The sequence below is a fragment of the Ctenopharyngodon idella genome, chromosome 5, assembly GCF_019924925.1.
Source record: "Ctenopharyngodon idella isolate HZGC_01 chromosome 5, HZGC01, whole genome shotgun sequence".
Classification (NCBI taxonomy): Eukaryota; Metazoa; Chordata; class Actinopteri; order Cypriniformes; family Xenocyprididae; genus Ctenopharyngodon; species Ctenopharyngodon idella.
The window spans coordinates 33,489,110-33,516,006 of NC_067224.1; the positions used below are offsets into that span (position 1 = coordinate 33,489,110).

Consider the following 26,897-nt stretch of genomic DNA (forward strand, 5'->3'; position numbering starts at 1 on the left):
ACCTGCTTTATAACTGTCTCTCTCTCTTTCTCTTTCTCTCTCTATACATATACATACACAGGAGACTGTAACTCATTATCATAATATAGGCCTACTCATTATATATATAATGAGGAGGCCTATATTATGATAATGAGTTGCAGTTTCCTGTACACTGTTCCTTCAGGAGAACACCAGAGGGCGCCGTTCCCAACATTTTGCATGTAGACTCCCAACAACAAAAAGCTTAGCGGTGACATGTAAATTAGCCAACCAACCGGTCATACCTGTTATGAAAGACCTTATTCTTCACAGTATGTGTTGTTGCAGGTTTCCTCAGTATATTTAAATAGTTTTAATATAATAAACTGTATGACAGCACAACATTTCCATTATATTTTTTTTATCCACTTTACAATCACGCACACAAACAGCTAAAACAAACAGAAAACCACACAATTAGACAACCTTAATGTAGGCGCGAACTGAATACAAGGCAAAATATGCAAATTAGACTATTAGCTTTTGTTAAAAGGGGAATATTTGTATGCTCTCAAGGCTTTAAAAGTTAAAAAAAAAAAAAAAAAAAAAAAAAACTTTTTGCTAATATTGCTGGTCAGAATGTGAAATTTGTGAATAATTTCTCTGTTTACGGCTTTAGACGCCAGAAATAACTTCTTATTGAAGTTAAGCTGTTAATATTTAGTTTACCTACAATACTATATTAAAATGGCTCGAGTTCACAAGTTAGACGGTGAATTAGAAGCTTCAGAAGTATCAAAAAAAGAAAAAAAGATCCCAGTCTCCACGTCTGAATGAAGAGGTCCACACCCCTAAAGCTCATTTCTACAGGTTTCCATTCAGTGGGCGGTGGGAAATCAAAACACTACTTCTCCAGTCCGTTTGAAACACTCGGGTAGAAAGATGTTGCCATTTATAAAGTTTCCCAAAGGAGATATACGGATCCCACCTGAAGAATGAATGTACGAATCTGACCTCATAAGCGGAATAACTACTGATTCTACGTGTAAGAAGAAACGTCTAGCAGTACTTTTGTCTGTACGGGTGAGCAACCTTTTCTCTTCTTATTCAGTTTTCTAACTGTGTTGTACCAATGTGTGAGAGATTGCAGATCCATTTAAAATGGTATAGACGTTTAGAAACCGTTTAGAAAAATTTAAAACAGTAAAAAGTCGAGAACTTCCTCTCCCCACTGTAACGTTACCTGGTTATCTCCAAATCACAGTGTTGTTTATATCCACATAGACATGCATATACTGTATATGTGGCATGTACAGATCAGTCGATCAAGTTTTTTTGTTTGTTTCTTTTTTACTTTTTAAAGTTAAAAGTTTTACAGTCATGTCATGTGCTCAGAAATATTGTTAGATTGTCAGCAGAACCAGCACTAGACACTTTTTGAATCACATTCATTTTTCCCACAACCTCATCTCTAGTTAGATCACAGCTGTTTGGCTCTTTGGAGACCTTATGACATGGAAAAGGAAGTCTAGATCTTCCTCTGAGGCCATGGAGATGGAGTCTGTCATTTCCAGCTGTTATCTAATGCTATTCTATGTAGATAGGCTTGACTTCTTCTCATTTCTCATTAGGTCTCCCAGTTACGTGATGCACCATCAGCGCTCACTCCAATTCCCAAAACACAGTAAGATGACTTAGGCCGTTGCGCTCCCATGTTATCAGAGCTTATCAAAACCTTTCCACTGTTCTGCTTTCACTCTCTGTAGTGATAATGGATTGTGTTGGAGTCGGGTCAGAGCAGAGGTACTGCAGTATTTGGATAGCGCTGGCCAGGCCAGAGGCAGTAAATGTGGGGGTTTGTGTTAGATTTTCCGCCACCCGCTTAAGCAAACATGAGGGGCAGATGAAAACTTACATACTGAACAGCTTGGGGAACAGCACAGTGGTGTAGTCTCTCTTGATAACCCTGGAATACACTACAGGACTTTAAATTCTGAACAGATTGTAAAACACTAGGCATCATACACTTGTCAACTGAGGATTACAGACACTACCAGACTTTAAATTCATTCCAAACACAAAAAAATCATGCAAAAATATGCACCTTGTTGCTAAGAGATGCATGACAAATGAAAATAATGTGTTCTAAAATCAGTTCAAAATGTCAAACATGTTTGATATCCTCCAGCTGGGTGGAATCATACATGAAGCTAAAGAAAAAAGAAAAGCCCATCTTACACTCCAACTGCTCAAAATCTGCAGATTGACTTTGGCAACTAATGTTGACTCGTCTAGACTTTAGCTAAAATTTGAGAATTTGTGATGTGACAGCAGTAATTGTTACATTTGGACATTTGTAAGTGATTACTCTTAAACATGATCAGACTGCCGTCTCAGAGCAGTTGTGGAGTGTCTCGGACATGTCTGAACAGGACCAGTGGTTGTTCTGGTGGTGATGATCTCACAGACAATCAGAAAAACAGAAACCTGGAAGCTGACACTGTCCCAGATTGCCAAATTATGAGATGTGGGCTTGTGTCCATTATAAATTAAAACTCTTCCCCTCTGCCATAGCTCTTAAAGGGTTAGTTCACCCAAAAATAAAAATTCTGTCATTAATTAGTCACCTTCATGTCGTTCCAAACCCATAAGACCTTCATTCATCTTTAGAACACAAATGAAGATATTTTTGATCAAATCCGATGGCTCAGTGAGGGTTCATGAAGCTTTATGAATCTTTTGTTTCGAATCAGTGGTTCGGAGCATGTATCAAAGTGCCAAAGTCACTTGAACCATTGAAATTTTGAAACGTTTCTAAACACTTATGACATAACGAAGCCTTGTTTACTGAAATCACGTGACTTTGGCAGTTTGATACACGCTCCGAACCACTGATTCGAAACAAAAGGTTCGTAAAGTTTCGAAGCTTCATGAAGCAGTGTTTTGAAATCGTCCATCACAAGATATTGTTGAATAAAGTTATTTTGTTTTTTTTTGGCACACAAAAAGTATTCTCGTCACTTCATAACATTAAGGTTGAACCACTGTAATCACATGAACTGTTTTAAATATACCTTTAGTAGCTTTCTGGGCATTGAAAGTGTTAATTAGCTATCTTGCTGGCAATGCAGGCCTCGCTGAGCCATCGGATTTTATCAAAAATATCTTAATTTGTGTTCTGAAGGTCTTACGGGTGTGGAACGACATGAGGGTGAGTAATTTATGACAGAATTTTTATTTTTGGGTGAGGTAAATCTTATTCTGATTTTTAAAGAATATTTTTGAATGATTACCTTTATCTATTAGTATTGCAAAACTGCCAGGTTTTTTTTTCTTGGTTTAACGTCAGCGGCCGTCTTTTTGTCATGGCCCACAACAAATTTTGGTGCATGACAGCCTCTTGTTTCTTTATATTTTAGTTGAATGGGAAAGAGCAGCATGAATGTTTTGTAAAATTTCTTCTTTTTGTATTCCAAAAAAGAAAGAAACTCGGTATTGAAAAAATATGACTAAGAAAACGATGACATAACTTTCACTTTTGGATGAAGTGTTCTTTTAAGCAGCACTGGAAATAAACGCAACATCAGCAATAGTGGTTTTTTGATGTCGTCACTGTTCATTGCATCAGGAGTTCGGACTTAATTGGATGCAATAGGGGAATTTCCCCTTGAACTGGGAAGATAATAGGACAGAGGGAGTGTGAGTCATGACTGTTCTGGGAAATGAGAGAATACGTTTAGGACTGAGATGAATCCTACAATAGACTGTGACATGAGGACAAAAGTGTTGGAGTGGAGTGTGTGTAGGTGTGTACGGAAGGGATATAAGGGATGAATAGAGGCATGTTTTTTTTGTTTTTTTTTCCAGCTGTGAGGAAGTGTCTTGGTTCAAAACGCACTACCGCACTACCTTTTTTAAAGGAATTTATTCTTTTATTCATCAAAGATACATTAAATTCATCATGACAGTAAAGACTTTTACTTTTACAACAAATTCTGTTTAAAATGAATGTTTTTCGATTGCTTTTAGCACAGTTATTTTCAGTATTGATAATAATAAGAAATGTTTCATGAACACCAAATCAACGTCATATTATTTATTTAAAATTTTATTAGAAGGATCATGTGACACTGAAGACTGGAGTAATGGCTGCTAAAAATTCATCTTTGCCATCACAGGAATAGATTACATTTTAAAATAAATTTTATAATTTTAAATTGTAATAAAATTCCGCAATATTTTCCTGTATTTGTGATCTCTCTTCTCTCTGTGTATATATATACACATATATAATAGCTAGCATTGTGTTTGCACATTTAGCATTTGTTCAACTCTCTGGTCAGTTCAGTATATTACATCACGACTGTTGATTCAAGTACTGGAGTAGGATAAAGATTAAAAACAAATACAATCCAAAATACAACATAGGTTCACACCAATAGGACCAGACGGTCAAAATCCCAAAGGCCATTCAGAACACATGCAACAACTCTAAGGCAAAATCCAAAACTACAAGAGGGTGGGGCAGAAAACCAGGACGGACAAAACCGCAGTAGACAAATGAACTCCGAGAACTGCATGTGGGCTTAACAAGATGTCACAGTGTGTTTATGTGCTAACTGAATATTTATACATAAATAGGAAATATAAACCAGGTGTAAATGATTAAATGATTTCAGAAGCCTTGGGAATATTGTGGGAACGTGGGAAAGTAGACATGGAACTTGGAGCATGTTTCTTGTTGAGCTCCAGTTTGACAGTGTTCTGACATTGTTTTTTTTTCTCAGCTTTGTTTGGGCCTCTGCAGATCCCTGACACTTTCCAGCTCCCCTGAAGAGTAATTTGACATTTGGGAAGTACACATATACATTGTATACAAGCAATGACTGAAGTAAGTAGCATATGTATTTCTACGTAGTAGTATGTCCATAGATTCAGAGTATTGAAGCTACTGTGGACACTTCCAGTACCAGTACATTCATGTTGTTTTTCTTGTCAAAAGAATGGTATGATTAATATATCATTGTTAAAGAAAGAAAGAATAGAATGTATAAACAAATGGTTTATATAACAAACCCTACTTACAGCTTTCTTCAAGCCGTCTTTACACTGCAATAGTGTCTTGCTAAATTGTTTAAGGCTTCCATAAGGTCAGAAATGCTTTTGATTAACAGTGCAAAGTTACAGCAGATGTTTGGTAAGAGATCTCAACAGCAATGCCAACACTTACATACAAAGAACGTAAGAAAGACGAAAAAGAAAAAGCCATTTAGACTGTTTGCAACCAGCTGTTTTTGCTGTTACATCCAGCTATTTCGCAATTGAAAAGGGTCATATACAAAATGTATTAAAGTGCCTCTATTATGCTAATTTAAAGGTCATAAATTTGTTTTTGGGGGTCTCTTACAATGGGTTTACATGCATCCAAGGTCAAAAAGCACTTTCATTTTCTCATAATATACAGTACACTGCACATCACCCATTTCTCAAAAAGTGAAAACAGTTTGTTCAAAGTCTCTCTAAACCCCTGCTTTCTACAAGCTTTGATTGGTCAGATTATTGGTCTGTTGTGATTGGTCTACCGCTTACATCGTACCATATCTGAAATTCAGCTCTGGAGGCTTTCTCAGCACTTGATACATAGTGATATGAACAGTAACGATGGCATTGATTTTTCCGTATCAGTTCGAGCCTCAGTCCTCATCCTTTTGTAGGGCACACAAAGTGGATTTGCAGTGCTGATAATTGTGTCTTCTTGACATGTCAACAACACGAATAAAACTATTCCAGGCACTCAGCTACAACTAGAGTGTTTGAGGGTGGTTCAAAGTAGATGTTGTTCGCGGGCAGCCAATAAGACTGTATGGCATTATGCAAATTTGTAACATTGATTTACATTCACAAACGGCTATATACAGCCTGCATGAAAGTTAATATTTGAAAAAGTATGATGGGGCACTTTAATAGAAGGTTTTATTAAAAACAATTCCATCAAGCTACAGAGAGAAAAACAGATGTCTATAGGTTAACTAACAAAAAACAACATGCAGTCAAACCAAAAATTATTCAGACATTGTTGATATTTTTGATATATTTTTACTAGTGGGTGCAGGACACTATGGCTCATTTATGTAAGTGAGGATAGCAAAATAAAGTAAACTGTGACATATTATACCCAAAAATTCTTCATACAGTGGACTACCAGTAAAACTGATAAAAATTTGGAACCAGAATTATGACACTTTGACCTGACCATGTTTTGCTTAAGTGTTATCTGACATAATTAAGATTATTTTTTTCTGACACAGTTTAACTCTGAGATCTAGTCATATTTTATTAGCATTTTTAAACTATAGTGAATAAACTGTATTAATGAATGAAATGTTCAGGGTGTCTGAATACATTTTGGTTTGACTGTATATTTAAAATATAGATCTGCCAATGCAAGTCAGCAGTCAGCACAAAAGTGGGTAACCATAACTAAGCTGGAGAGGTGAACCTGCCTAGGAGAGATCTCTTCAGAAACGAGAGAGAGAGAGAGAGAAAGAAAGAAAGAAAGAAAGAAAGGCTCATAAGGTTGTCTTGTAGTACCAAAAGGGTAAAATGATTCCAGGAGCATTATTTGTGGAATGCATCTTCATAGTTCTTGTGCATTCAGGAATAAAATATTTCCCCGATTTTACAGTCTAGTGCAGGAATGTTTTTTTTTTTTTTCTAAGCATCTCTCCTGCAGAGTTTTTAATGTTTGGTTCTGTTCATGCTGAAGTGGATTTGCTCAAGGTGAACCGAGAGATCAAAGCTGTATCCCATCTCCTTACGTTTGGAGTTTTCTAACACTTATATGTTACTTATAAATGTTATTTAACATTTAATGGAACAAACACTTCTTGGAAGCAGCAATGCCTTTTCCTATCATACGTGTTGTACAATATAATTTATATGATTAAACCAGGACAACAAATTATCAAGTTTCAAGTAGGCTATACTAATTGGCCTGCAGTTGGTGAAATGAACTTTGACCACTTTAAGTAATGGTATAATTTTAGATTGTTTCCAAAGCCCTAGACAAGTTCCATTAAGCATCTATTAAAATATGACATACTGGTTGAGAGGGTTGCCTAGCTGCAATTTTAATTATTTTCCATTTAAAATTATCAACTTCCGGAGGTTCTGATGTAGAGAACATGCACTAGCGCACATTCCAGAGTAACTGTTTTGTCTTGTGTTTAAAGTCCACTCACTCCATTTTTGACTTTACAGCAGGGTTTTTCCGCTTCCACTCTACTAAAGCGCTATCGCCTGGCCATGACAGAGTCAAACTCTATCTCCTCACCTTCCGGGACTGCTGCTCAGGACTCGTCAGAGGGTAAGGACCTTTTGACAGATGGGGATCCCAACTTCCCCATGTCTTCACTGGCCGAACTACTTGACAATGATGATGGATCACAGCCAACCCAAGATTCGCCCCAGGATTCAGCTCGACCTGGACAACAGACTGACAACAAGCAGAACATGCGGATAAGGTTCCCAGGGGCCTTTAAAAAGGGAGTTCCTAACCCCATGGACCTTCTTGAGTCCACCATGTCTGAATATCCAGTGGCACCTGGGCCTAAGAAAGCACCTATGGACTCCCTGTTTGACTACGGCACATGTAGGGAGATCAACAACCAGAAAAAACGCAGGAAGAAGCTTCCACGGGGGTGAGAGACAGTAGCTTTTACCTATTTTTTCTATTTTTGGACTTTTTTGCCACTTTTATTGATACAATAATGCAGAGGGTAAAGGAAATTATTGGAAGATAGGGGAAAAGAGATGAGGAAAATGGTGGAATCAAGCTTGCATTGCACAAGCACATGCACAAACCGCTAAGCCACAGCGAAAATGCTTATTGGGTGGTATACAACCTCTTGCCAATTCAGATTTTTTTCTATCTATCATACTATCTGTATACAGTATCTATATGTATTATATCTATCTATCTATCTATATATATTATATTACAGTAACATTTAATATTTATGTAAAGAACTAAATTGTGAAGTAAAGTGTTTATTCTTTGTACATGTGTTGTCACAACACATAGACAGCAAGTGAACCAGGACTGCCATAAACAGAGAACACATTGTTTACTGGGTGATAGAGTGCAGACTGGGGATTGAGTTCCACAGTTACAGTGTTTTGAGGTTGAATGAGAATATAAAGAATATAGAAAATTGTTAAATCTTTAATTAAGAAGGTGAGACTATGGTCACATCTCATTTGAATGCTTTACAGATTGTGAAGCTTCACTTTTGTATATATTATGCTCCATGCTGAGGATAGTCTACTCATGATTTTACACTCTTGATCATGCACAGTGGGGCAACTGAATGTCTGTCGGTGTTTCCAATTATGCTTATGGAGTAATGTTTATGTTGAGGTCAGTTAGGCAGTCAGTTTTCCCTGAGTACAGGGATTTATTTATGGAATTTTTTTCTTAGTTATTAAGTTCAAGCCAGGTAGGGTGGTACTGCAAGTTTTTGTGAATGCCCATGTGCAATTTTATATTTGTAATATACATTAAATGTGTAAATGTGCACCAACTAATGTTTTGCTAAAAAAAATTTAATAGTGCTTTTCACAGATGTGTGAAATTGTCACACACATGAGGTGAAGACTTAAGTCAGTGGCCTAAAAATTTTAAGTCACCCACTCATTAAGGAAGCCATATTACTCACAACCAGCCATGTTTTGAAATTCAATAAATGTCAGATTGATGGTTTAGGATACAAATAAGAGACTTAAAGGGTTAGTTCACCCAAAAATGAAATTTCTGTCATTAATTACTCACCCTCATGTCGTTCTAAACCCATAAGACCTTCGTTCATCTTCAGAACACAAATTAAGATTTTTGTGATGAAATCCGAGTTTTTTTTTTTCTCCCATAGAAAGCAACGAAAATACCACATTCAAGGTCCAGAAAAGTAGTAAAGACATCGTTAAAATAGTCAACGTGACTGCAGTGGTTCAACCTTAATGTTATGAAGCGACGAGAATACTTTTTGTGCGCAAAAACAAAAAAATAACAACTTTATTCAACAATTTCTTCTCTACCCTGTCATTCTCCTTCGCAGTTTATGTTGAAGACACATTGCAGAGCTTCCATGTTCTACATCTGAATGCCGACTCTGTATTGGCCAGGCTCCTGAACAATGTCGGCCAATACTGAGCCGACGTTCGGACATAAACACGGAAGCACTGCACTGCGTCAACTGCGTAGGAGACTGATAGGGTAGAGAGGAAATTGTTGAATAAAGCCGTTATTTTTGTATATTTTTGTATGTATTCTCATCGCTTTATAACATTAAAGTTGAATCACTGTAGTCACGTGGGTTATTTTAACGATGTCTTTACTACTTCTCTGGACCTTGAATGTGGTCATTTTCGTAGGTTTCTATGTGAGATAAAAAAACCTCTCGGATTTAATCAAAAATATCTTAATTTGTGTTCCGAAGATGAACGAAGGTCTTGGAACAACATGAGGGTGAGTATTTGCTACTTAATAACAGAAATTTCATTTTTGGGTGAACTAACCCTTTAACATACTTTTGTCTGGAGTCATAATTTTCCTTAATGTTCCTTTAAAAGAGTATATTTCCCCCTGCAGGAAGGCCGAGATTGAGATGTCATGTGATGAGGGATCCCCAGAGCCCCCTGTTCTTAAAGTCTTCAACCGCTGGCTGTTGTTTGAAGCTGTATCTCGAGCAGATCCAAGAGCTCTGGATGGTCTCCTACAGTATCTTCAGTCAAATGAAAAGAGGCTGACAGATGAGGAGTTCAAAGGTGCATTCTGGGAATGGATTTGTCTATAAGTGAAGAGCAGTGGGTGTATGTTTAGGTTTGCTGTCCAGAATACAAACTGAAAAATGATTGAACTACTGTACACTGTTCTTAACCATTTTATGTGAGTAAGAATCTATTATTAGGACTCGCATTGCTAATGATCTCACTTTTTTATTAAAAAGACAAAGCTCTAATTTATTACACATGAGAAATCAATAGGGTTGTGTCTCTAAATATCCACTGTTGTCACAACCCTTTTCCTTCAAGGTCCATTTGTTAGGCTTTTGTTGTTGTACCTTTTTAATGTAGTAAAGGAAATTCTATTATATAAGCTGATGTGACGTTGCAAAGTGGGGTCTTGTCTTTACTTCCTGCCTCAAAGGGTCAAGCAAACTTAACAGAGAGTAGTGAGAAATCACAGCAAACTGTCACAAATGAAATGAATTCTGTATGAGTGGATAAAAAATATAACTCTGGCTAAATTTAAACTGACCTATGAGTTATGGAACCTATGATATCAGGTTTTAGAAACTAGAGAAAAATTTGATACCTTGATGAAAGAAAGGGAAACATTGATGTTACTTTCATAGCTTAGATTTACGATTTGAACAAACTCCTAATATTAATTATTAAACCCTGATGTATAAATTGTCCGCTACTAAAATTTGCACTTTCTGGATGTTAAAAAAGCCAGAAAAATACCTAGTTGATAACAGGTGTTCTTTTCTCTACTTTCTCTAGAACCTTCTACAGGGAAGACATGTCTACCAAAAGCACTTCTGAACCTGCACAATGGTCACAATGACACAATCCCTTTGTTGGTGGACATTGCTGAACAGACAGGAAACCTCAGAGAGTTCATCAACACGCCCTTCAGAGATGTGTATTATAGGGGTGAGTCCTCTAACCACTAAAGACTGTCCAGATTCAACACTCATACAAAAAAAAAAAAATAATCTGCCGTTAGGACCAGTTTTCAAGCACCATCTGTCTTAAAAGTTTCCAAAAACCTTTAGTGTGGCATGAGCTAACATTTACTCTGAGCAGCTTCCAGCGCCACCCTGAGCAGGTTAATGAAATATGAGCATGAAGGTGGAGTTTCACGTGCACTTCTGACTGAGCTCAATGTTAGAGAAGTTACTCCAGAGTTAGCGTTGGGTTTCCTGCAGTCTCCACCCTGTTCAGTACAAAGAGTCCTCACAAAAACTCCTGACTTTAATGCTGTTCCTCTGGCCTCTCCGTGTTTAGGGCATTTGAATTTGCCAGTGCCACACCCGATATAGTATATAACTTTCCTTTCCCTGTGATACAGAAAAGATTAATGTTTAATGTTTAATGAATGATGCTGAAAATTCATCTTTGCATCACAGGAATAAATTACATTTTACAATATATTAAAATAGAAAACAATTATTTTAAATTGTAATAATATTTCACAATATTATGGGTTTTAGTGTATATTTGATAAAATAAATGCAGCCTTGGTGAGCATAAGAGACTTCTTTCAAAAACAAAAAAACTTCAACCCTCTAAATGGTAGTGTATTATAAATATACAGGTGCATCTCAATAAATTAGAATGTCATGGAAAGGTTCATTTATTTCAGTAATTCAACTCGAATTGTGGAACTCGTGTATTAAATAAATTCAGTGCACACAGACTGAAGTACTTTAAGTCTTTGGTTCTTTTAATTGTGATGATTTTGGCTCACATTTAATAAAAACTCACCAATTCACTGTCTCAAAAAATTAGAATACTTCATAAGGTCAATAAAAAAAAGGATATTTTAAACAGAAATGTCAGGCTTCTGAAAAGTATGTTCATTTCTATGCACTCAATACTTGGTTGGGCCTCCTTTTGCTTTAATTACTGCCTTAATTCAGCGTGGCATGGAGGCAATCAGTCTGTGGCACTGCTGAGGTGTAATGGAAGCCCAGGTTTCTTTGATAGCGGCCTTCAGGTCATCTGCATTGTTGGGTCTGGTGTCTCTCATCTTCCTCTTGAAAATACCCAATAGATTCTCTATGGGGTTCAGGTCAGGCGAGTTTGCTGGCCAATCAAGCACAGTAACACCATGGTCATTGAACCAGCTTTTGGTAACTTTGGCAGTGTGGGCAGGTGCCAAATCCTGCTGGAAAATGAAATCAGCATCTCCATAAAGCTTGTCAGCAGAAGGAAGCATGAAGTGCTCTAAAATTTCCTGGTAGATGGCTGAATTGACTGTGGACTTCAGAAAACACAGTGGACCAACACCAGCAGATGACATGGCAACCCAAATCATCACTGACTGTGGAAACTTCACACTGGACTTCAAGCAACTTGGGCTATGAGCTTCTCCACCCTTCCTCCAGACTCTAGGACCTTGGTTTCCAAATGAAATACAAAACTTGCTCTCATCTGAAAAGAGGACTTTGGACCACTGACCAACAGTCCAGTTCTTTTTCTCCTTAGCCCAGGTTCTGACGTTGTCTTTGGTTCAGAAGTGGCTTGGTACGTGGAATGTGACAGTTGTAGCCCACTTCCTGAAGATGTCTGTGTGCGGTGGCTCTTGATGCACTGACTCCAGCTTCAGTCCACTCCTTTTGAAGCTCTCCTAAGTTCTTAAATCGGCTTCGCCTGACAATCTTCTCAAGCCTGCGGTCATTCCTTTCACTTGTACACCTTTTCCTACCACATTTTTGCCTTCCAGTCAACTTTCCATGAATATGCTTTGGCACAGCACTCTGCGAACAGCCAGCTCTTTCAGCAATGACCCTCTGTGGCTTACCCTCATTGTAGAAGGTCTTGATGATCGTCTTCTGGACAAACTGTCAAGTCAGCAAACTTCCCCATGACTGCTGTTGGGATTACTGACCTAAACACAGTATTAATACCCTGAGAATGGTCATTTAATAGAACTTGAAATTCAATATTCTAATAATTTGGGATACTGATTTTTTGATTTTGATGAGCAGCAAGCTGTAATCATCAAAATGAAAACAAAAAAGTCTGGAAATATTTTACTTTATGTCTAATAAATCTAGAATATATTTAAGTTTTACTTTTTGAATTAAATTACAGAAAAAAAAAAAAACTTTTTCATGATATTCTAATTTATTGAGATGCACCTGTATATTAAAACCATTTCATTTTTAATTATGTTCGTATGTATCTTATGTTCTAGACTTTTTTATTTAATTTTCATCTTTCAAATGCTGTACAAGGCAGGTTTGTGATGGCGGAATTATTAATACTGGGAAGTTATAGTTCTCAAAATACACAATAATGTACTTACAGCAGACGTTGTGTAGTCTGCCTCTCATTTCCTCAGGAAACAATCACTCACACATTATTTCAGTTTGTTTGCCAGTTTTGATTCCAGTCCTCGAGGCAGTAAAGTGTATATGTCAGATAGGCTAATTCTATGTTAACAGAGTTTCTTTTGTAGACTCACTGCCAAAACGCATACAAATGCACTGAACTACTAAAATCAAGTCATTTAAGATTATTTCTTTCTTACTTCAGCCAAGTATACAGTATGATAAAACACTTCCTTTAAACTTAGGCATCCTTTATTAGTTTATTAAATCTGAGGACAATAAAAAGAAATATAGTTAAATCTAGTCTCCATTTGAAATATCAGAGTTTTATTTGCAGTCGGACAAATGTTACCACTGTGATCAGCATTTGCTGTTGTTCATACACCAATGAAGATACTAAATGTGATTGTTTTGTAAATATGGACACAAGGTGGCAGTCTGTTTAAACAGATGACACACGGGTCACTTCTAAATGTGAATGTTAATAGTCAAGGCAAAGAGATCTGTATAAAAATCAGAAGTTGAACAATACAGACAAACTATTCACCTATTCTAGTCAAAAAAGCAGATGACCTTAGTAGTGAATAAAAATAAGTTTTTCTTAGTTATGTCCTTTAGCGCTCTCACACAAACACTCAATACAAAACTGCAGGCTCTAGACACAACATGGGGCTGTATTGCCTTATTTTCATATTGCAGTACTTCCTCTTGTGTAAGATAAGTTGACAATATCTAATAATATCATGCTGTTTCCCTCTGCTCTGTCTGATAACTGATATCTATGATACATCTTTTCCTGTAATGTTACACAGAGCGCTTTGGTTTTGACTTTATGGTCAATTCATTATAATATGATGAACTTCTGATTCACCACTGACATCCTTATTTATAATAAAAATGTGGCATGTCTGTAGGTCAGATGGCACTGCATATCGCCATAGAGCGACGATGCAAGCAGTATGTGGAGCTTCTGGTGGAGAAGGGGGCTGATGTTCACGCCCAGGCCAGGGGCCGATTCTTCCAGCCCAGAGAGGAGGGTGGATACTTCTACTTTGGTGAGTTTGTTGATGCTGGTTTTGTTCTGTAGCTTTAAACAGTCTTTAAAGGATTAGTTCACTTTAAAATGAAAAATTAAGATTTACTCACCCTCAAGCCATCTTAGGTGTATATGACTATCTTCTTTCTGATGAGCACAATCGGAGATATAGTAATAAATATCCTTACGCATCCAAGCTTTATAATGGTGGTGAACGGGACCAACGAGTATAAAGCTCAAGAAAGTGCATCCATCCATCATAAACGTACTCCACATGGCTCCGGGGGGTTAATAAAGGCCTTCTGAAGCGAAGCTTTGCATTTGTGTAAGAAAAAGATCCATATTTAACAAGTTATAAAGTAAAATATCTAGGTTCCGCCAGACCGCCTTCCGTATCCTTTAATACTGTTAAATATATTTGAAATATGAGTGTATTTTCTGTGTATTGTGCAGGATATATCAAAAGCATATCCAGTCCACTCTGTTCTTTCATACTGTATATTACATGCTTTTAATGCTCTGTTCTGAAACATCTGGTCCAGTGATAAACTGCTAACCTCATTACAACATGCTGGAGCCTTTACTCCCAACATCATTTTTTGGAAAGCTCCATTTCCTGTTTTATCAGTCACTCGCTCACTAGTTACACTTTTTAAAGGAATTAGTACTTTTATTTAGCAAGCATTTGAAAGACATTTAATGTTTAAATTAATATAAAATATTTCTATTTCAAATAAAAGCTGTTCTTTTGAACTTTTTATTTATCAAAAAAAATTCTGATAAAATTTATCACGGTTGCTACAAATCTAGAAAGCAGTACAACTGTTTTCAACACTGATAATAATACATATTTTATTTTTCCTAAACTGCATCATGTGACAGCATCATGTAGCTGCTGAAAATTCATCTTTGCACAGGAATAAATTATCACAGGAATAAATTACAATTTTAAAATTGTATTAATTGTATTAAAGTTGTACTGTTTTTACTGTATTTTGGTCAAATAAATGGAGCATTGTTGAGTAAAAGGGACTTCTTTCAAAATCTCGAATAAAAGTGTACAGTATGTCCACATTGTTGAAGAAATTGAAGAGATATTAAAGCAATTTCCTGGAGGTCTAACCTTCATGACTTTGCCAATGAACAACCAATACATTTGGCAACCCAGTGGTTCCCATAGTAACATCAGGTGATTTTCTTTCCTTTTTCCTAAAATCCTCCCTTTAGTGCTATGGTTGGCAAATGTGAGGAGTATTACAGTTTATGCATTCATTAAATGTTTAACTGTGAACAAGACAGTTTCTGGATCTTAGAAGAAAACCAACAAGACATTATGTCACAAGTAAAACAAGTGCTAAATGTACTAAGCATGTAAAAGAGTGAAAGGAGCCTCTGTGTTTGCAATGGAAAATACAGTATAAGGGTCTTGTATTTAGGAGGCCTGATTATGGTCTGAAGTATTTCAGAAAAGGTTGCCTGAACACATTCTGCCCCCTATTGACCAGAGTGTGATAATACAGGTCTGTTAAAATTGACCCTATTTACTTTAATACATGTTCCTGGTCTTATTGTGTTTGTCTTTGTAAACTTCGTAATGACTTCACGATAAATATTTTAATCTAAACTATTCTAGTTTATCCTCCCAGTACGTCGGTGGTAACAAAACTGTGATTTCAAATCAAGCTGAGAATTTGAATTCCCTATTCATGAACCTCATTTACATCTCACAATTTTTAAACCACAAAACAAGACGTCTGCTTTGAAACTGATTGAAAGGTGCAAAACTATTTTAAAATAATCCAAGGATGACAGAATAGGATTATCTTTTCTGGTGCCCTGCCAGGAGTCTCCATCTCTCTTTTATTCACCTGTAAATTATTTTCATTTGTATTAGACACGGCTGTCAGTGTTTAATCCCTGCTGATCTGAGCACGAAGGGAGTCATTCGCCGCGGAGCTTCCCGGTGACGTGAGCGCGAACCTGAGAGCACTGACAGCTAATGTGATTTAGCAGTCACGCTAACCGCTCTCTGAGCGCGTGCAAATCAATGAGAGGGAAGCGTTTCTATAAGAAGTGACATGAAAATAATCTGTCACCCCTGGCAACAGCTCTCTCTCAAGTCTGTCTGTTTGGTTTTGCCTATTTGAGATGGGTTCTCATGAGACGAGCACTAATTGAGCACTGGATACCAATAGTGACATTTAGATCAAAGCACATTTGTTATGTGAGCCCTCCAAAGGACTGATTGACTTTAGTGGCTAATTGTATTTCTTCATTGTGGTGTTTAATGAAGGAAAATGATAGATTAAAGGAACATCTGAAAGTTGGAGTCTAATAGCTGGGCAGGCGTGAAATATCCCTGGCTCCATAGGACCTTGGTCAACAGTGGGGTTTTTTTGTGTTGTGGATACTGGTATTCTGGTCCCCATCAGGCTTTTTAACTAGCTTAACCAGCAAGACTTCCTTTTGTAACCAGATATATCAGATCATAATGGTCAACGACTAGCATCAAGCCAGCAAAAACCGTAATGGTAGTCTAAACTGGTCTTTTTAGTTTTTCAGGGAAAACACTAAAATTATGCATTAGATAATAGTGTCTGCTAAAAACATTACCATTCAAAAAGTTGACGTCATTAAGATTTTTTTAATGCTTTTTTAAAAAGAAGTCTTTAATGCTCAGCAAGGCTGTATTTATTTGAACCAAAAACAGTAATATTGTGAAATATTATTACAATTAAAAACAACTATTTTCTATTTGAATATATTTTAAAATGTAATTTATTCCTGTGATGGCAAAGGTGAATTATTCCAATGTTCGGTGTCACATGATCCTTCAGACATCACTTTAATATGCTGATTTCGTGCTCAAGAAATATTTTTTATTATTATCAGTGTTGAAAACAGTTGTGCTGCTTAATATTTTTCTGGAATCTGATTTTTTTTTCAGGATTCTTTGATGAATAGAAAGTTCAAAGGAACAGAATTTATTTAAAATATACATTTTTTGAAACAATGTAAATGTCTTTTAATCAATTTAATGTGTCCTTGTTGAATAAAAGCATTAATTATAATTATAAATCAGCATTTATGTGAAATAGAAATCTTTTTTTAACATTATAAATGTCTTTACTGTCACTCTTGATCAATTTAATGTGTCCTTGCTGAAAGACATTATTAAAATCTTACTGACCCCAACTTTTGAAAGGTAGTATATGTAAAAATGTATTTGATTTAATCGTTTAGAATTATGATTTGGAAAATTTGACATCTGAAAATGTTTATGTTGTCTCTTTCTCATTGCATAGGTGAGCTGCCTCTCTCACTCGCGGCTTGTACCAACCAACCAGACATGGTGCGTTACCTGACCGAGAATAGCCACAAGACGGCAGATATGCGGAGGCAGGACTCAAGGGGAAACACAGTCCTGCACGCCCTGGTCCATATCGCTGATAACACTCGGGACAACACACGCTTCGTCACTAAGATGTACGACTTGCTGCTCATTAAATGTGCCAAACTCTACCCAGACTGCAACCTGGAGAATGTGCTCAACAACGATGGCATGTCCCCTCTTATGATGGCCGCCAAGCTGGGAAAAATTGGGGTAGGAGACTGCTTTATACCGGCAATTCAACTTTAGAGACTTGCATTGGGAAAACATGGTAGGAAATGGCAAAGAAAACTAAAAGTTTTTTCTCCACAGGTGTTCCAGCACATCATCCGGAGAGAGATCAAAGATGAAGAGGCTCGGCATTTCTCCCGGAAATTTAAGGACTGGGCTTATGGACCCGTCTACTCCAACCTGTATGATCTGTCTTCCCTGGATACCTGTGGAGAGGAAGTCTCTGTTCTGGAGATACTCGTCTATAACAGCAAGATTGAGGTGAACATGTGGATAGACAAAAGAAAGTGAGAAAGATAGACTGTGCACTGTATGGCACTCCATATTTTGTGATGTTATCACATGAGATTTAGAGGCCTCGCAGGTAAACAGCGGAAGTTGAATGATGAGACAAACTTGTGCAAGTTATTATGATGTAGAGAAGAGCGTTTATGGAAATTGTAAAAAAAAATACAGCCAAATAACAACCACCAAGAAACTGTCCTCCTCATGATGTTGGTGGATGTTTCAGTGTTTAGGTTTCTGACATGTTTTATTGGTTGTACCCTCAGAATCGCCATGAGATGTTGGCGGTGGAACCGATAAATGAGCTGCTAAGGGCCAAGTGGCAGAAGTTTGCTGCTGTGACCTTCTATATTAGTGTGTTTTCCTACCTTGTCACCATGATCATCTTCACTCTTGTGGCCTACTATCGCCCATCAGTGGGAAAAGTGAGTACCGTCTAAAAAAGTCAGTTTACTCAGTGGCCATCATGGCCATTTCCCCCTAATTTCCAGTTATATTAGTACTTCTTCCATTTGCTTAAATGGGGAGAAACAGCTGGTCAAGATGTTTTGGTAACATTTTGGTAACATGCCAATTTGCCAGTCAAATCACAAAAACAATGGTATTATAAATTCAGCTTCCTTAGCTCAAAACAGGCTAAAAACCTAATTTGTCCAGAGGCTATATTGATCTTTCTTCCATTCATTTTTCTATAGATAGTGCATCTTCTCCTTACATTATTTCTGGTACGGATGTACACCACTGTTCAAAAGTTTGGTGTTAGATTTTTTTTTTAAAGAAATTAATACTTTTATTCAGCAAGGATGCATTAAATTGATCAAAAGCGACAGTAAAGACCTTTATAATGTTACAAAAGAATTCTATATCAAATAAATGCTGTTATTTTGTACTTTCTATCCATCAAAGAATCCTGGAAAAAAACATGGTTTCCACAAAAATATTAAGCAACATTGCGTTTCCAACATTAATAAGAATAAGAAATGTATTTGAGTACCAAATCAGAATATTAAAATGATTTTTGAAGGGTTAGGGTTATGTAACTTTTTCGGTTACACTTTATTTTAAGGTGTCCGTGTTACAGTGTAATTATATATTTAAGTGCTGAGTAATAATAATTAACTACATGTACTTATTATAGGGCTAGGGTTAAGATTATGGTGTGGTTAAGGTTAGTTGCATGAAATTCTGCACAATTTATAGTAATTACTATAGTAAGTACATGTAACGTGTAACAAGGACACTAAAATAAAGTGTTACCCTTTTTTTGATCAAATTAATGCAGCATTCATGAGCATAAGAGACTTCTTTCAAAAGCATAGAAAAATCTTACCAACACCAAACTTTTGAATGATAGTGTACATGTGGGTGTTAATGATTTTTGTCTGAATAGAGAGGAGTTGCTTTTTTACCACATGGCCCCTCCTGTGTGAAAGAAAGTCCATGTGGTGAAGATGCATTCTGGAAATGAACAGGTCTGTAGTTGATTCCTAAATCTTATACCTCCACAGCCCCCTTACGCCTACGATACCACTGCAGACAAGGTGCGCTTGGCAGGAGAGATCATAACAGTGGCTTCTGGAGTCTTTTTTTTCGTAACGAATGTAAGCTTTACATACACAATAACCTACTACTTGTAATCTAGTTTTTTTTTTCTTCATTTTTAAGATCACACTTTCATCTTAGCTTGCTGAAGGAACATCTAGTGTATGTTTCTTACTATATGTCGTGGTATCCAAATCCACTCTTACGTTCTTTCTGTTTTCATTTGGTTGCCCTATCTCTCCTCTTTAGCTAGCACTAAATATCTTTAGCAGCGTTTCTTGGTTTTCTCCCCTGATTTAGATTAAGGACCTTTTCCTGAAGAAGTGCCCGGGGGTGAATTCTTTATTTATTGATGGATCCTTTCAACTTCTCTAGTAAGACACTCGGTCCCGTTCTTTGTGTCTTCCTTTACTCTCAATGTCTTTCCCTAAGGCGATTTTCTCCCTCTTTTTAATTGAGCTGTCTAATTAATTCCAAAACCCCTTTCTTGGCATGTTTTAATAGTTAATCTCCTTGCATAAAAACAGCACAATCTCAGCAAAGATGACTGCAGTTCAACGATATGTTTATGTTAATTATAATTAATATGTGGCATTGCTAAACCAGTGAGGCATTTTACATTTGAAAAGCAAATCTTACATTTTGAAACTCAGCAAGAGGCAAATAAGAATTCAAAGATGTTCTGTAACCTTCAAAGTAACAAAATTTGAAAGTAGCCAGAGGCCACAACATGTTTAGTTATCAGTTTTGAGCTGATAATTTGACGCCACTAAACTCAAAGCAAATGGTTACTTTATTAGTTGAAGTATGTTGATGACAAGTACATTCCTTGTTGACCAATCCTTTGTGTTTCCTTGTGTTAGCTTCATCTACTCCGTGTTGGTGCTGGTGAGCGCAGCGCTGTACCTGTCAGGGATTGAAGCCTACGTGTCTGTGATGGTGTTTGCTCTAGCACTAGGTTGGATGAACACCCTCTATTTTACCAGAGGCCTTAAACTCACTGGAACTTACAGTATCATGATTCAGAAGGTATGAAAAGAACATGTTAAGCACCATGTATATTTAATTTAATGATTGTAAATGGTGAAATCAGTTTGATTAGTGATATTTTGTTTTCTTTGATTTCTCTTCTTTTCAAATATCTTTGAATTATGTGAAGTCTTGAAACAAATCACATTTTATTTAGCTCCCCTCCCCCAAACTTGTATTTTTGTGTTTATATTTAAATATAAAATATAAAAGTATATTATATATATACTATTCAAAAGTTTTAAGATTTTTTGTTTTTTAAAAGAAGGCTGCATTTATTTAATCAAAAATACATTAAAAACAGTAATTTATTCTGTGATGACGATGCTGATTTTTCAGCATCATTACTCCAGTCTTCAGTGTCACATGATCATTCAGAAATCATTCTAATATGCTGATTTGATGATCAGGAAACATTTCTTATTATTATCAATGTTGATGAACAGAAAGATGAAAAGAACAGCAGTTAATGGAAATGGAATTTCTTTTAGGATTATAAATGTCTTTACTGTCACTTTTGATCAATTTAATGCATCTTTTCTGAAGGAAAAAAAAAAACTCTTTAAAAAAAAATTAAATCTAAATATGTCCCTAAGCTTGTGTATACTGTATGTGTGTGTATTTAGATTTATTTATTTTTTTAAAGAAAATATATGTATTTAATCCTTAGTAAGGTCCAATGGAAATATGTGGGATGTGTGAATCTTTTTCTGATGTAAATATAGTGAAAGTTACCAATAGTGTGCTATACTGATGAAACACATTCATATATCTGTATATAGTTAATGTGTAACACTTTATTTTAGGGTCTTTTAACTAGTTGCTTATTAGCATGCATACATTTATTAGTAATTATTAAGCGCATATTAATGCCTTATTCTACATGACCTTATTCTACATTCTTAATCCTACCCAATACCTAAACTTAACAACTACCTTACTAAATATTAATTAGCAGTAAATTAGGAGTTTATTGAGGGAAAAGTCGTAGTTAATTGTGAACACATGTTCCCTATACTAAAGTTTTACCAGTTAATGTTATATTATCCCCCAACAATCACTTTTTTAGGCTAAGACGTTATTTGTAAATCCTGTTCTCTTGAATGAGACAACATTGTCCTGCTTGTTAAGTTCAGCAGCAAGTCTCCGTATTTAAGCATATATAACAAGCTGTTGTTTCCAGTAATGACTACATCACTGCTGGGAACTACATAAAACCCTTGGAATAATTAGCATGCTTGCCGGTCTACTTTTCTCTCATATTGTCAGTGTAATTATGCTTACTCATCGCGTCTTTAATTTCTTCAGATTCTCATCAAAGATTTGTTCCGGTTCCTGCTGGTCTATGTGCTCTTCATGATCGGCTATGCATCAGGTATTCTAGTAATAATAGTTCAATTATTGGTGCTATTGTAACATTGCTTGTAATAATTAGTGACTCTGACTATTTCTTTTTGTATTCTTCACCAGCTTTAGTCTCACTTCTGACCATCTGCCCTGATGAGGAGGCATGTAAGGATAACTGTCCCAAATACCCAGAATGCCGAGATACAAACACCTTCAGCGAATTCCTGTTGGACCTGTTTAAGCTGACCATAGGCATTGGAGAGCTGGACGACATGCTAAAAGGCGCACAGTACCCTGCTGTCTTCCTCATTCTGCTGGTCACCTACATAATTCTCACCTTCGTCCTGTTACTCAACATGTTAATCGCTTTGATGGGGGAGACAGTTGGACAGGTGTCCAAAGAGAGCAAGAAGATCTGGAAACTGCAGGTTAGACGTATACAAGAGGTCAAATGCGGCAGTCTGTTGTATTGTGGTCATTTGACCCAAAATGGAAATCAATTACTCACCTTCATGTCATTCCAATCCCATATTATTTCAATGCATCTTTGAAACAAAAGAAATTTAAGACAAAATGTCTGAGATTTTAAAGGGTAAAGGACATAAAAAAGTATCATAAAAGCTCCGTACGTGTTTGTATTTTGTATCCTTTTTGTCAGTCATCTTACACTTTAGTTATGGAAAACAAACCTCCTTTTGTTGTTGTTTTTTCTTGGAAGAAAAAAAATAATACTGGCTTAGAATGACATAGGAAAGAGTGTGAATTATGACAGCTTTTGGGTGAAGTTGTTGTTGCAATGATTTATTTTGATCCCCATATGACAAGAAGTCACATAATTTTTTTTGTTAACTTCAGTCTAAGTACGTTTACCTCAGTATTCGGTGGTTATAAATGCCTTTCATCTCCAACATGTAATTTCCTTCTGTTTGCATCAGTGGGCCACTACTATCCTGGACATTGAGCGGTCCTTCCCAGTGTGTCTGCGGAGGTCTTTCCGGGTTGGAGAGATGGTTACTGTTGGCAAGGGCTTGGATGGATCACCAGACAAACGCTGGTGCTTCAGGTACAGCTACAAGATATCCCCTACTTATTCGTTAAATTGCAGCCTAACCCTTCAAGTCATTTACCAGAGTTATGGGCCTTCATTTTCCATGCTATAGGGTGGACGAGGTCAAGTGGTCCCATTGGAATCAAAATCTGGGGATCATAAATGAGGATCCAGGCCAGAAAGACTATTACGAACAAACACAGGGTGGACGGGGCCTTCGAAGAGGTTGGTAAACGAGCGGGCAGGATTTTTCACAGCTGCAATAATGCACACATAAACCCTTAGCAAAACATTATGCTTTTTTAGAATGAAAAGAGAAATGCTTTATGACTTCTGGGCACAAATTTTTCCCAAATTAGTAAATAAAATATCAAATAAACACAATTTCTCTCCACTGCACCTACAGATTGCTGGTCCGCGGTGACTTCTGGGCACAATTTTTCCCAATTTAGTAAAAAAAAAATACAGAGAAAATTGTTTCAAGAATCAACTAATAAACAATTTCTCTCCACTGCACCAACAGATCGCTGGTCCACGGTCGTCCCAAGAGTGGTTGAACTGAACCGGGGCTCCAGAGATCATACCGTAGAGATGGAGCCTCTCACAGGCAGACACAGACATAAGTCTGAAAGCTGAAGATGAACGCTAAGGACTTCAAAGGGCGACAATCCATTGAAACTTTTTTTACTGGCCAGACAATTCTGTATTTTATTAAAGCTGACAATAGTTCTATAGTTTTTAATCTCTAATGGGAGAACAGCTCTATATATTATGAGTTTTGAAAATATTGTTTTTTGGTTTTTTTCCCGGTGATGATGATGATCGTATTTTACATGTATATGTGGACCCATGAGACACTCAGGAACACTTTTGATTTGTAGGTCATTCCATATTGTGGCAAGAGAGATCGTTATTAATATTATAGTGGTTTTCATGGTGCGTGCAATAGATTCTCTAAACAGTTTTTATCATTTTTATTTTATAAACAAAAAGTGTTTCGTTTTTAATATTTTGATCCAGAAAAACCGACAACACTCCACAGGGTCTTGGATGTCTCTGTTGATTCCTGCTGACATTTTTTTGTGGATTATATGGAAAAGGTTATATTTTAATCAATAAGATTACCTCAGTGTTAAATGTGCCTTGTGATAAAGTACGGTCTTTTTAATGAAAAATCGTATTGTTATTCTTTTGTTATATTGCCCAACCATAATGGAAAGACAAAAAAATGCTGCTCTGATTTGGCCTTTGGCTTTGTTTTGTAATAAAGGTCATGCAGAAAACAGATGTGGCACCCACACCAGGAGTGTGCACAATGCCAGACAGTAGCAGTTTGCTATTTTCACCTCAGTATGCTGGCAATAGTGTGACTTAATTGGTGTGATGCTGGTAATGATTTAAAATGACGAGTTCAGTTTAGACGTTTCTTATTTCACCGATAATTCAGAAAGGTTAATTTTGTAGGGGACCTTTATTTTTCTGTTGGCATGTATTTTTTTAATGTATTGTGTGTGTATATATGTGTGTATATATGTATGTATATATATATATATATATATATATATATATATACACACACACAATACATTAAAATATATATATATATAATGTTGTTGTTTTTTTGTTTTTTTTTACAGAGAACAAAAGGCGTTGTCTGAATGTTGTAGTTTAATGATAAATAATGTTTCTTTTCTTTTTCTTTTTTTAAGAAACTGACCATTTTAATGCTTTTAAGTCTTTTTGTATTATTTTTGAAGTCCATGGACTGGAATAGGATTCTGTCTTGTTTTTGTTCACAGGCCTGATTTCCAAACTCTGGTCATTTCAGATATCCTTTATTTATACATTAGACACCAAGTATAGATTAGGAATCAGAAGAATGTACAGAAATAGATGGTAATATATTCTTGATAGTTGGTAATATCGTGCCCGTATGTTATATGTTTGATGCTGCTGTTGATAAACACATTATTTTATGTCCTGGATTGGATGCGTTAATAATTCCAACAATCAGAGAGATTTTTTTTTTTCATTAACAGTAAAGAGATTTTGATTCACCCCTAAAATTACTCTCTGAAAATAAGAAAAAGCTGCGCTTTCAGATGGTTATTTTAATTTGTAGGCTACTTATTGTATATTTAACTCATTTCATTTGTTTCATAATATTCTTTTACTCTTTAAAACAACTTAATCTACTGACCTCAAATATGTAATGAAAAAGAACAAAAATGTATTACTTGATAAGCACACCAGTCATATCTCAATCTGAAGAATCTGCAGTAGCCTAGTCATACTTGGCTTGACAGAAAAAGAAACCTAGTTCTGCTTCAGTGAAGAGAAGTCTGATTCAATTCGCTGAATCGGTTCTTTCGATATGGCCTATGTTTTTAATGAATCTTGTTTCAGCAGTTCTTCTGCATCATGTCGTAATAACTCTAAGAACGTTTCAATAAAACTCATGAAATATATTGGTCTTTTCTTAATGTGTTTGTAATTTCATGTGTCCCAATTAAGCTTCAGCTCATAAAAAGGTGATTTAAAATCTAAATATAACTTGCATTTAGAGTAGAATACTAACATTTATAACTATAAAAATGTTTTTCTCGAATAAATAAGAATTTTAACTCGTTTGTACGTATGTGTGTTCATAAAACTGCACATATAATCAGGTCATAAACATTTTCAGTTCATGTTTTAGCCTATTAACATTTCTGCCTTTCGGCTTTTACACTTTTTTCACCGAATCGACAAATTCTCGGTTCATTAACATGTCCAAATGAAACTGGTTCAGTGAATCAGTAGTGAGGTTTTGACTTCAAGGACCGTTTGGACCGATTTCATCGAACGGATTCGTTGAAGAGACTCAAAGAACGATTCGTTGACCAATTTCAGAACATGAATGCATTTTTAATCATGATTTGTTGAAAAAAAAAATGAGACCATTCATGTGGAAAACACACTTTTAGAAGAAGAAAAAAATAAACATTTAAAATCCTACTGTTGCATTAAAAACATTTTTGTCCTATGGTCAAAGTATGCAAAAAGTCAAGACTAGCTTCTAGATGTTTGTTAGTGTTTTTATGACCACTAGATGGCCATAGAGTGCCATATGTTTACTGCTGCTGCTGCTGCCGTCAACTGAAACTACACTTTTCTCCTGTGCACACAGATGACAGCTATTGTAGTTTTATACTTTTTTTTGTGTGTGTGTTTAATTTGTGTTATGACTATTAATTGGTCATGTTCGGCTAAGGAAATTAAGCAAAGTTTGTAATATGTATTTACATGTTACCCTGATGCTACATTATGATGCCAAAATTTTTACTTTTTTGTTAGTGTAAACAGAATGAAAATCACACATCTTCAGACCAGACCAGTATTATACTTCAGAATTTATAACCTTCATGCACAAATATCCACTCATACATGAACAGCTACGACTCCAGGACCCGGAGACCCGCTGAAGATGGTCCAGTGCACCGTCCACCGCAAATCAAATCACTGCTGGAGTAGCCTACTGATTCGCAAGAACACCTGCTACAACTCCCTTTGTCTTTGCCGTCATTTTCCACCACCTTGGTGACAGGCGACATTTTGACCAACCTGCAAGATACAATTGTTATTTTGCATGCTCAGTAGCAACCTGCGAACTCCCCCCTCTCCCCCTTCATCCTTCTCCTCTTCTGCCTCCACCGCTGAAGGACATGCTGGATCTATTGCCACCTCTCCGAGGAGGCTAATCCTCTTTAGCTCCAACTTTAACTAGGCCATTAATCCCACAGGAGTTTATCTAAGCACTGAGCACCTCGCACTGCTGACACTTTAGCCTACCCACCCTCCTTCTTTCCCTTCTCTCTCTCACACTCTCTGTAAGTAGGGCACGGTCTGGGCCGGCAAGTGTCACCG

The 26,897-nt window shown here is 36.4% G+C and overlaps 1 protein-coding gene across 2 annotated transcripts; it reads left to right on the forward strand.

Moving 5' to 3' along the window:
• Nucleotides 1-298: 298 nt before the first annotated feature.
• trpv4 (transient receptor potential cation channel, subfamily V, member 4) lies at nucleotides 299-25,459 on the forward strand. Of its 2 annotated transcripts, none has more exons than XM_051895068.1 (17): nucleotides 299-1,044; nucleotides 4,749-4,852; nucleotides 7,225-7,661; nucleotides 9,608-9,783; nucleotides 10,525-10,677; nucleotides 13,997-14,137; nucleotides 17,424-17,722; nucleotides 17,822-18,001; nucleotides 18,292-18,450; nucleotides 19,534-19,626; nucleotides 19,868-19,941; nucleotides 20,431-20,596; nucleotides 21,905-21,971; nucleotides 22,067-22,371; nucleotides 22,879-23,006; nucleotides 23,104-23,216; nucleotides 23,515-25,459. In XM_051895068.1, exons 2-17 carry the CDS (start codon nucleotides 4,844-4,846, stop codon nucleotides 23,625-23,627), a joined length of 2,613 nt encoding a protein of 870 aa, XP_051751028.1. In that variant the 5' UTR covers nucleotides 299-1,044; nucleotides 4,749-4,843; the 3' UTR covers nucleotides 23,628-25,459. The 2 variants fall into 2 exon arrangements, with proteins under 2 accessions (XP_051751028.1, XP_051751027.1); XM_051895067.1 differs by having other exon boundaries at nucleotides 300-1,044; nucleotides 7,222-7,661.
• Nucleotides 25,460-26,897: the final 1,438 nt, after the last annotated feature.

Bases quoted from the DNA above. Each gene is read 5' to 3' on its own strand.
- trpv4 (XM_051895067.1), top strand. The intron at 9,784-10,524 runs GTGCATTCTGGG...TACTTTCTCTAG, and splicing joins GACAGATGAGGAGTTCAAAG to AACCTTCTACAGGGAAGACA. The intron at 14,138-17,423 runs GTGAGTTTGTTG...CTCATTGCATAG, and splicing joins GGGTGGATACTTCTACTTTG to GTGAGCTGCCTCTCTCACTC.